At 41.3% G+C, this 10,613-nt stretch overlaps 1 protein-coding gene across 3 annotated transcripts in view; it reads right to left on the bottom strand.

Annotated features, from left to right (window-relative positions):
• Positions 1–689: 689 nt before the first annotated feature.
• LOC102212915 (PQ-loop repeat-containing protein 1) overlaps positions 690–10,613 on the bottom strand; it is a 59,239-nt gene continuing 49,315 nt past the window's right edge. For 2 of the 3 annotated variants that reach the window (XM_005734753.2, XM_005734752.2), the window contains exon 5: positions 690–2,484. In XM_005734753.2, coding sequence (XP_005734810.1) covers positions 2,310–2,484 — 175 coding nt within the window. In that variant the 3' untranslated portion in view covers positions 690–2,309. The remainder of the gene's footprint in view (positions 2,485–10,613) is intronic. The other variant, XM_005734754.2, reaches the window with a different exon arrangement.

The raw sequence follows: 10,613 nt of genomic DNA, 5'->3' as shown, positions 1-10,613 counted from the left end.
TATATAAAAGTCGGGGCATCCCTGAGAGATGTCGTCAGCTACAAGTCATCCTTCACACATGAATTGCCAGCCCGTCTTCTTGCAGATCATTTTGTGAGACAGGGCTCACACAGCATGTTGTTCAGGTTGAGAGACTGCAGGGCTGTTCCAGAGGTTTCAGCTGATGTTCCTCCTGTAAGTCGAACTTCACTGCAAGACGTCTGCATTCAGAATCTGCTGATTTTTGGCAGAATCCATTGTTAACTTTGGATTTCTGAATCACTGGCCCGAATCCACTTAAATAAGGGCAAACCAGTCTTAAATTAAGCTTTACTAAGAAGCAAATCATTCATTAACCTCCTAGGACCTGGTGTCCACATATGTGGACATCACATTTTGGGTCGTCTAGACCAAAATACTAGATTTTGCTCTACAAGGGCCTGAAATCCACTTACGAGGACATTATACTGCCACTGTTCTATCGAAATTTAAAACAAATGTCCTCATATGTGGATCTCATTTTATTCAGAACCAAAAGTCAGGTTTAAAAAAATTATAATAAAATTTTACATTCATCAGGTCCCAATCAGCCCAAATAGCAAAGAGAAATTAAAAATGCTGCTGTGGAAGAGTTCAGGTCTTAGGAGGTTAAATATTGCTAGAATTTGCTTTTCTAATATTTTAAAAACTGACCCTAGATTAAATGAAAATGAAATATTAAGCTGTCTGAAAGGGGTCTTTGTTTTTGATTTTGATTTCTATGGTTTCGCTTAAATGTCATTCAGACTGTGGAAATGATGAGCTGGAAGCATTTTCGGTTCTTTTCACAGCATCCGCCTGTTTTCAGTGCATCGGCTAACTTCAGTTTTAGACCCTCAGTTAGTATCTTAGACACGATTTTAATGAGCTATTTTTAAGTGTTTTACAGGTAAATCAGTGCATATAAGCCTGATTATGTTTTAAAATGAGGAAACAAAATTTGAAAGACACATAATTGATCTGGAACAACGAGACCGGAAGAAAAAATAATAATTTTTGCACCACTTCACCTCTTGGACTAAAGCGAAGAATCAGCCACCTGCAGTTAGACTGAGTGACCTATTAAAATCACAGCGAGTGTATTAATGAGCCAATCAGAAAAGGAAATGATTGTTAAAAGAAAAGTTATTTCCTGTTGCTGAAAATAAAATCACCTTTGATTTTAACGATGGGCTTGATAATGAAGGGATTTGACTTAATGATGAAGTTTAAGAAAACTGAACACGAACAATTGACCTTTTTTAAATATCTGTTAGCAGCACACTTATTATTTACTGGGTGTGGACACCATCTAGTCAATAACCAAGGTAAATATATATATATATATATAAAATCTTTCCTCCTTTTGAATGAGGAAAAGATGAGCAAAAAACAGCTTAACCTAAATACACTGGCAGAAATTGCAATCGCACAAAGATTCAGTAACACTGTCCCCTCGAGAAGTTTAGTTGCCCTGAAGTCTGCTGTGTTTCCGATGCCCGTAACACATTTTGCAGCTGAGGAAAAGTGCAAACCATCACTGCCCACATTTTTCATATTTCTATGTATACTGTGTGGAGACATGTACTGCACGTCAATCAAACCACCATACACAACACACAGATTGATGGCCTGTGTAGATTACTCCATGTACATTCTGAAGCTTTGGCTTGGCTCTCGATGCCAATGGCGAAAATCAATTTTAGCTGTACTAACACACCAGAGAGAACGACAACCTCGCACACATGCAAAGGCACAGACAAGCCCACATATTATGTATCATGAGAAACAGTCCAGTGAAGTGAGGAGTGTGAAGTGGGAGAGCCATCAGTCAGGCAGCAGGGTCCAGTGGAGGCCTACCAGTGCAGGACTGGTTGTTACGGTTGTTACAGAAGCGCATATTTGTCGTTAGTGAGCTGCCAATATGAGTAATGCATCCTCCTTACAATTTCCATGCCCACTACACTTCAGGAGACACGTAGCAAAATAAGGACAAATGTACAGGCAAATGCATTTAGGTGCTAGGGCATGATTAAAGATGCTAATGCATGAATTTTGGCTTTACGGCGTTTACAGGTCACTCGGTTGGGTCTCTTTGACACTAGGATAGTATGAACAGTAAAAGAAGTGAACAAACACACCAAAGAAAAACAAAACAAACACACTATTTGACTTTGATTTGTCCTTACTCTGGCACTAAACATTAAACGTTATCAACACTGCAGCATGTTGTAAAGGGCGTGAAGTCATCAGAGTCCTCGAAACTTACTCAAACACTCGGGCTTTTGTGTTAGCCACTGTAACAGCCATGCTCAGCCCAGCTTGGCTCTTATGTCTTGGCTGTAAAACAGGACCTGGAGGAGGATGGCGACATCAATCAGGATCTGGACTGAACCGCACACCCAGAACTGCGCCGGGCTTTCATTCATCACAAAATAGGTGGTCTTGAAGACGTCACCAGCTGTCCACAGCAGCACCATTTTCACACTGGAGCAATGGAAACACAAAGAGACAAGTGTGAGCTTTCCTCAAAGCACTGACATTTTGCAAACTGGCTTTCTTGCTCAGCATTAGACAGAAGATAGATGCTAGTGTGCTAGCATAACTGGAGCCAGTTAGCATAACTTAGCATAAAGCTAAACGTCAAACCAAGAACAGTTAGTCTGGTTCTGCTGGATTGTACCTACCCGCTTATTAACTCATCACTCATAAACATGATATAAATCATTTGTTAAATTTGTACTGAAAACAACAAGTGTAAAAATGACAACTCCACGTTAGGAAGGGTTATGAGTGAGAAATGTATTGACTGGCAACCAATGAAGACTCCAGGAAGCACCAGTATACCCTCCAACATGCCCGCTGTTAAGGTGCAGGAAACTGCTGCAATGAGTATTGCGCAGTCTGATGTTGGGGTGATTTTGCTGGGACATCCACTCCAGGGAAGATTGTGGCATTGTATTATTAACACACAGCTTAATATTCCAGACCAGCAAACTGCCCAACCCTCTGCTTTATAGAGGTGGTCACATCAGCTCATGATTAATTAATCCAGTGCATTTGATTAGTAGCATCTAGCTGCTACACAGCCTCTTAACAAGACAACACAGAATTTAATGAAAAATTCTTTTCACGTGACTCTAACCTAAAATCATGCATGTCAGTTTCACAGTTCAGCTGTACAGATGCAGCAGATGATTATTCTGTCAGTTGGCCTTGGAGTTGCTTATTATCACTAACTAATTTGCTGACTTCAGGTGAATATTTATCGCACAGGCATAAAAGGAGGGAATGCTTTTTCAAGCAAACAAGTTTTTATTTCCCAAAATGTTAAATTATTACCTTAAAATGCTTTCTTTCATACAGCACACAAACAATCCTCCTGATGATTAGGCCTCCCAAAGAGTCCAAAATAACAGCACTATCAGCCAAAAGTAGCTTTTTGTTTTCATTTGAAAAGTTTAAACTGATTTTTTTTATTTTCTTGATAAAGTTCCCGCTGTCTAAGAAGCAGCAGGAGAGGCAGTGAAAAATCATTAGTCAGAGTGAAGTTTAGTCTAAGCTTCTGATTGATCAGAGCAAGTTAGAGAAAGCAAAGGAAAGACTGTCGGAGACACGGGGCTGAAAAGAAAGACTCGAGTCATCAGCCAAGCTGGCAGCCTGCTCCTAACACGGGACCTTGAAGAAGTCATCTGAAAATTTGCGAAAAGCACAGTACAGAAATCACTGTCTCATCACTGCTTATTGCACTCTTCCATCAGTTATTCACACTGCCTTCTCAAGCTTTTGCCTCCTTCCCATCCTTTTCTCCTTTTTGTTGCAGTCTTGACTCATTTACTGTCAAGCTCCTTCAACTCTTACCCTTCATGCTCTATGCTCTTACAGCACCTCACTCCCACTCCACCTACTCTCTGCTCTCTCCTCTATTTTTTATTCTTTCTTTGTGAACAGCAAAGACCCATAGGCATGAATGTAATATGAGTTTATTCTTTTTATTAGAGCTGGCTGGGCCTGGCCAGGACAATCAGTCATCAGTGAGACATACAGTAAAAGGGTCACACGGGAGGGGGTGAGGGAGTGCAGAGAGACAGAGACAGAGAGGCTGCGGAAAACAGAACTCATCCAGCATGCAGCAAGAAAGAGACGGGGCTAAGACGAGTCAAACCACCAGAGAGAAAGTGAGGGATCTCTGCGAGCGGGACGGAGACCTCTGCGAGATCGCTATGGATGATGAGTGTGTGTCGAGCACAGGCAGCCTAATGACCGTGGGGACGGCAGTCCTGCACTATCCTTCAGCTACCCTTGCAGAGCGGCATCAAACTCTCCCCTGGGCTCCCTTCAGGCTGATGAGGAACACAAACAAGCTCGCCCTGCCATAGAAATTATTCAAGATATGTGTAACTGTACCAAATGTAGATGGTTCAGGTTATATGTCTTTGTGACTCTTCTGCACAGTGACGCATTTTAATGATTCAATTTGAGCACCTTTTAAATAATAGCTTCATTTAAAGGTGACTTCCTTTAAACCAAGTGTTCTTATTTTGACAAACAGGCCAGAGGAAGTGAAAATGATCTCAGCCATTTCTAATATAAGAACCGGAAGAATGCACGAGTCTACTGTACACAGATGACAGCTTCAGTTCACTACGCTACCAATGACACACGAATGGTTAAACTTTCTCATTTTTAATTCGTCACAGATCAGCTGCAGATGACAGTCTCGCTCCTATGCATGCTCGTAAGATCACAAAGGATCCTACCAAAGGTCTATTGTTACAATGAACTCAGATGACTCACTCATATTAGAGCGGTGATAATCCAACCGCGACTCGATTCCTTTGGACACTTTTATGTCTGGAGAAATATGTGACTCTTTTTATGCTCTGATATAGCCCGAGTCCCTCTGGAAACTGTTTCCAACTTCATTACTCTATAGGCAGCTTTTTTGAAACCCCTAACTTATCTGAATGGAGAGAGTAATAGCTGTAATTTAAATCATCAGCAGGACATAAAAATTGCACATATAGGTACTGATTAAAAAAAATGCTTTAAAAGTTTGGGAATTTTCTGTCTAAAATACAGTTTAGAAGGTTACACTTTTACTATGCATATGTAAAGTTACGCAAAATCTATGGCACAATCCAGCATTCAGTCAGTAACGAGAAGTCTGCCAGCCATGCATCAGTGCAACAACGTGCTCTTCTAAAAGGTTTGTCATTCAGGCTGTTGACTGGATCTGAAGGATTCTTCACATTTCTATTGAGTTTTTTTTCTCAGCAAAGTTTCAAAGTCACAAAATGTCTTTTATTACCAACTTCACTCTGAAAGCTTTAAAAACATTCCAGTGTCCAGCTGACTTGGCTTCATCCAGTTTAACCAGCTCAGGCTCATAAGAACCAGGCTATTCCCACTGCTCCCACAGGCTGATCAGGGAGTGTCAGTGGTGTGTTACGCTCCCCTAACAATTTAAACTTTCGGGGTAAACATTCAACGGTTTGATTGAACTGCTCCAAAAATAGGCAAGCTAAGGAATTTTAAATCATTGTGCTTTTACTTCACTCTCTCTCTCAGAGACGCCAGTATTCCTCAGGGAAAATACGTGGTTTTTGTTCAGCTGAAGTTCTTTTTCTTCAAAGAAGGCTCTTAAGTGACGTTGAGATTTCTTTTGCTGTTTTATCTCTGCTTTTTTTTCCTTTCACTGAGCCACTTTTTCCCTTTTCTCCATTGTCCTGCACAACTGCCATCTTTGTTTTTACTGACTCTGTTCCTTTTTATGCTATGGAGAGGAGCAGAGTAAAGGGAAAGACAAAGTGTTATCTCATTATTAGTATTTAAAAAGACTTAAAAGACTTATCAGCTGCTACTCTGAACCATTTGCACTGTTTGGTCCAGGTTTGGCCCAGAGCTGGTATTTAGCCAGCACTGCTACCTGACTTCTGGCATGGTGAGTGGTATGTCATCCAGATATGGCCAGGCCTGGCATAGATGGCACTGTCTATGTGATAGCATGCCACATCTGGCTCGATTGTGGTTTGGTTTATGTGGCCAGGCTCATAGGAAACGGGTCTGGCCCAGATCTGGCATCAAGCTGGTACTTCTGACTGACTGGTGTCATGTATCTCAATGATGGCACTGTTTATGTTCCTATTTTCCTATTTTTGTTAGAAGACCCAAATGCCATGTTGCAATTCTATACTGCTATTGTAGCCAACGTTTCAAATGCAGGTTTGTGAGTGTACACTTTATTATGTACTATTATGTTCTGGCACATGTTGTTATTACATAACTTGATTAAGGTACACATTAGGCTGACATCTGGGGCCAGAACTGAAACTGTTCTGGGCCAGCACAGGGCCAGCAGTGTGTCTGCAACTGGCCTTGTGCTGGCCCATGTGTAGGCCACCTCTGTTAAACCAGATCTGGGCCACCAAAGGGCCGTCATTCTTTGCGGTATGTGGGCCATGTGTAAGCACATTGTGTGGGCCAGATCTAGGCCATACCAATTTTGCTATCTGGGAATGTGTAGCCATGTTCAGAAGGATAATATGCCATGTCACACGGCTCAAATATCATATCAAACTGGTTTTCTGAAGAAGAAAACGAGTTCACTTCACTCAAATGACTTTCACAGATCTCAATCCAATAGAGCACCTTTGGGATGTGGTGGAATGGAAGACTTACATGATGGAGTTGTAACTGAAAAATCTGCAGCAAGTGTGTGAGGCGATTATGTCAGTGTGAACCAAAATCTCTGAGAAATGATTCCAGCACCAGTGTTGGTCAAGTTACTTGAAAAAAGTAATCAGTAACTAATTAAAGATTACTTCCCCCAAAAAGTAATCCCGTTACTTTACTGATTACTTATTTTCAAAAGTAATTAATTACTTAGTTACTTAGTTACTTTTAAAAACACGATTTACAACCTGAACAGGTGATAAAGTGATAGATCTTTCAGCCCAATTCTACTTTTTCTACATAATCCATCATACAAATGTAATCAAATGGAAAAGTATTTTTTTAAAACTTGTTTTATTAGTTTTAATCTTTTAACTTTATGCATCAAGCAAAAATTTAATTATCTGCAACATTCTCTGACTGGAAGAAATTAGTTTAACATTTAAACCTATTTTCTGCACATTCCAGCACATAAAATAAAATAGTTTTTGTGTTTACACTCAGTCTTTCAAATAGATGCAAGTAAAACACAGCAGAAAATAAATAAAGTCAAAGACTAGCGGTCCTGTTGCTCTATTTTCACCTGTAAAGCAGGAGTGGGGTAGGCGGAGGTTTCCCCTGGTGCAGGTGTGCCGCGGTCAGTGGAAGAATCCGCGAGTTTCTCTGTGAGTTTCCCATTACGTCGTAGCTACTCGGTGCTTGTTTGGAAGTTTAGGGGTTTTTTTGCTGTAAAAAGAAGTTTTCTTCCCACGCACAGCGGACACTAATGTTTTTGTCACTTTTTATGGAATCAAACTCAAAGTAAGGTCAGTACTTCCACGCTTTAAACGCTGCACGCTCATACTCTCTCTGCACTGATATATGATCCACTGTTGATCTGCACACAGCTGTTGTCACGAACGTCGCACTTACGTCACTGTCTTGAGACATTCTCGCAAAAAAAAATCATGGTTTTAGTAACGCAGTAACGCAGCGTTCCTACGGGAAAGTAACGGTAATCTAATTTTTGCAATAGTAATCCCTTACTTTACTCGTTACTTGAAAAAAGTATCTCTGTCCAGCACCTTGATGAATTAATGCTACAAAGAATTAAGGAAGTACTTAAGGTAAGAGGGGCCCTAACCCCATACTAGATATAACTAACGAAGTGGCCAGTGAGTGTATATGGTCATGTGGATATGTTCAATGGGACTCTGCACCCAAATTTGGGTATAGGTCAAGACAAGTGAGCAGCTCATGGTGAAGAAGAGGAAAAAAGTTGAAAACTACACCCACGAGAGCTCTTAGAGGTCAAAATAATTTTACATAAAAACGTCACCTGCTGCATCTCTGATGACAAACTATTCTTGGTTTCTTTCACTGAATGTCTATTTCTGTCCTCGTTTATTCTTCTGCCTAATCACAGCTTCGGTTTTTCCGGCAAGCCTCTCTGCCGGAGCCTAAACCTCACCCTGCCGAATACTCCGAGCCCCGCGTTGACTCATTTCTTTGCTCAGGAGACAGCAAACATCATTAATGAGGAAGAGTCATTAACAATGTAATTAAGCAGAGTGGGTCATCTGTACAGAAGAAGTCTGCACAACAGAGTGGGAAAATGAAGACAAAACACCAGTTTGAGGTCGTTTGTGTCTCGCAGGCACGCGCACAAACTCACAAACATGCTTCCCACGTGTTACTGTTTGTCATGCTACTCTCATGTTGGTCCATCTGGCAGAGACGCCGTTTGTGGCTCACTCGACAGTTGATGAAAGACCTACAGAACAATTGAACTTGGTCCTGATTAAGGCTTTGAGTGCCCGCAGGGAAAAGGCGTGATTATGCTAGTGATTGAGAATACTAAGTAGCTTTGTCACACGCACACACGCACAACTCAACATCACCACTTTGTGTTAAATTGTACTAAAAGGGAAACAGAAACAGGGTGTGCTAAAATGCACATTTTCTCTCACATTCTCACCAAAACACACACACATTGTTTACATAAACAAATAGCAACTCCAGCATCGGTTGCAGCATCCACCTGAGTAATGAAGGCTTTTAAAAAGCCAAGCGGTTGGCAGCTTCATTCAACGACCAAACACCTTCATCTGAGCTAAGAGGCTAGAAACGGGAGAGGAAAGGGTGAAATCTTGAACTGTGTGTTTCAGGTGTGGACGTGGACGCAGGAGGATACGGGAGACAAAATGAAGAAAATTCCCAGAGATGGATGACGACGTAACCAGTCAGAGGAATGATAAATCTGAAGAGGTGTGAGAAGCGAAGCCACCCTGATGGTGATGGAAGCGACAGGAGAGGGGAGAGAGATGGAGAAACAGAGAGGGGGTCTGATTGCACTTTGCTGTGGCTGTGCGGTATGTGAGCCTCGCAGTAATAGTACTGTGTATTGAACGAGCGCTGCCAGGCCACCTATTAACTCCTCTAAGCGCCCAGAGTGGACAAGTGGAACGCTACTACAGGAAGCAGGGCTGAGTGACATTTAGAAAGAGAGACAGAGAGAGAAGGATGAAAGGAGAGAGAATGAAAAGGACAACGAGTCAGTTTGTGCTATTTTCTAATTTCACGTCCCAAATATTTACAAAGACGCCTGGTGCATCTTTAAATGTCACTCTGTGAAACAGAATCTCAGCATTTCATTTCTGAATTCCTTTGCAACTGCTAAAATCAATTACAAACTGTAACGTCGCCTCAAAGCTGGCGGCAGACAGTTTTATCTGTGACAACTCAATGACGATGTTTAAGACAGAGAAATAAACCTTACAGTGAAAACTGAAGCTGACTCCAGGCCCTGTGTTAACCAAAACATTCCCACCGGTCTGGGTTTCAATTCATGCAAGTGTTAAATGCCCAAAGCAAATATGTGGCAAGGTGAATTTTAAGGTGAGGACATTGGACAACACAAAAAACACATTGGACCACAAAAACAGTGTCAATCAAGTTATTTCAACTCATTTAGTTGAAGACTCTAAACATGCAAAACCGCAAACATTTTGTTCATCAAACTGCAAGTGAGTACACCCATTACTAATGTCACTGTTACAGAGGAAAGTAATGGTTGTGTTATGGAACGTGCCTAAAATAGTGTTTAATATTGTATTTGCAGCAGCTGATGGTGGTGGAGGAATGAAGAAAATAACCATGATTAAATGAGTTACTACCCATACATGGGCAGCCATTAACATCTAAATAAGGACTATTTGAAGGAAATACTGTGTCATAAAACTTCAGTCTAAACCAGCTTCAGTGTAGAAGCCAAAAACCGACAGACTCCACTTCTACAAAACATCCTGTATTGGGACAGGCAGTTGTGCCCTGCAACAATGGCATTTTTTTAATTACATGCAATGAAAACATCCCATCTTCTGAGTCTGATGGATGTTTTAAAGTTAATAAGTAATCAGACATCAGAATGTATATGGAGCCAATAGAACCTGACTACTTTTAGGTTTTAGCCAAACCAAAGGGGAAGCTAAGGGAGAGGAGGAGGACGAGAGGAGAAAAGTGCGACCGCCTTCGTCAAGAGCAGAAAAAAAATCCGGCTACAACCAGGTTTCTGTAAGGCAGAGTAAATCGATTTGTTGATCAATTATTAAGTCATGTACCAACAGAGACTTGGAGGAGAGAGACCTAATATTTAATAATCCACATTTCACTGTTTTACTCTTTGGTAAAATAGGCCCCTGCACGGTATGTACCACCGGCAGATAGCGGAGGTGGCTGATATCCAGAAATCCTACCAGTGGCTGGACAAAGCCGGACTGAAAGACAGCACAGAGGCACTAATCATGGCAGCACAGGAACAAGCTCTGAGCACAAGATTAGGGATGGGTACCGGTATCTGACATAAACGGTAGTAACCAGACCAAAAAGCAGCGCACATTTCGGTGCTTTTTTTTTTTGTTTCAATCGTTTTACGTTTTACGTTTCCGAGGATAGTAGGCGGG

The sequence above is a fragment of the Pundamilia nyererei genome, unplaced genomic scaffold (assembly GCF_000239375.1).
Source record: "Pundamilia nyererei isolate P.nyererei 1_Seehausen unplaced genomic scaffold, PunNye1.0 scaffold00060, whole genome shotgun sequence".
Taxonomy (NCBI): domain Eukaryota; kingdom Metazoa; phylum Chordata; class Actinopteri; order Cichliformes; family Cichlidae; genus Pundamilia; species Pundamilia nyererei.
The sequence above is the reverse complement of the archived record's forward strand: the minus strand, read 5'-3'. Positions and strand labels throughout refer to the sequence as shown.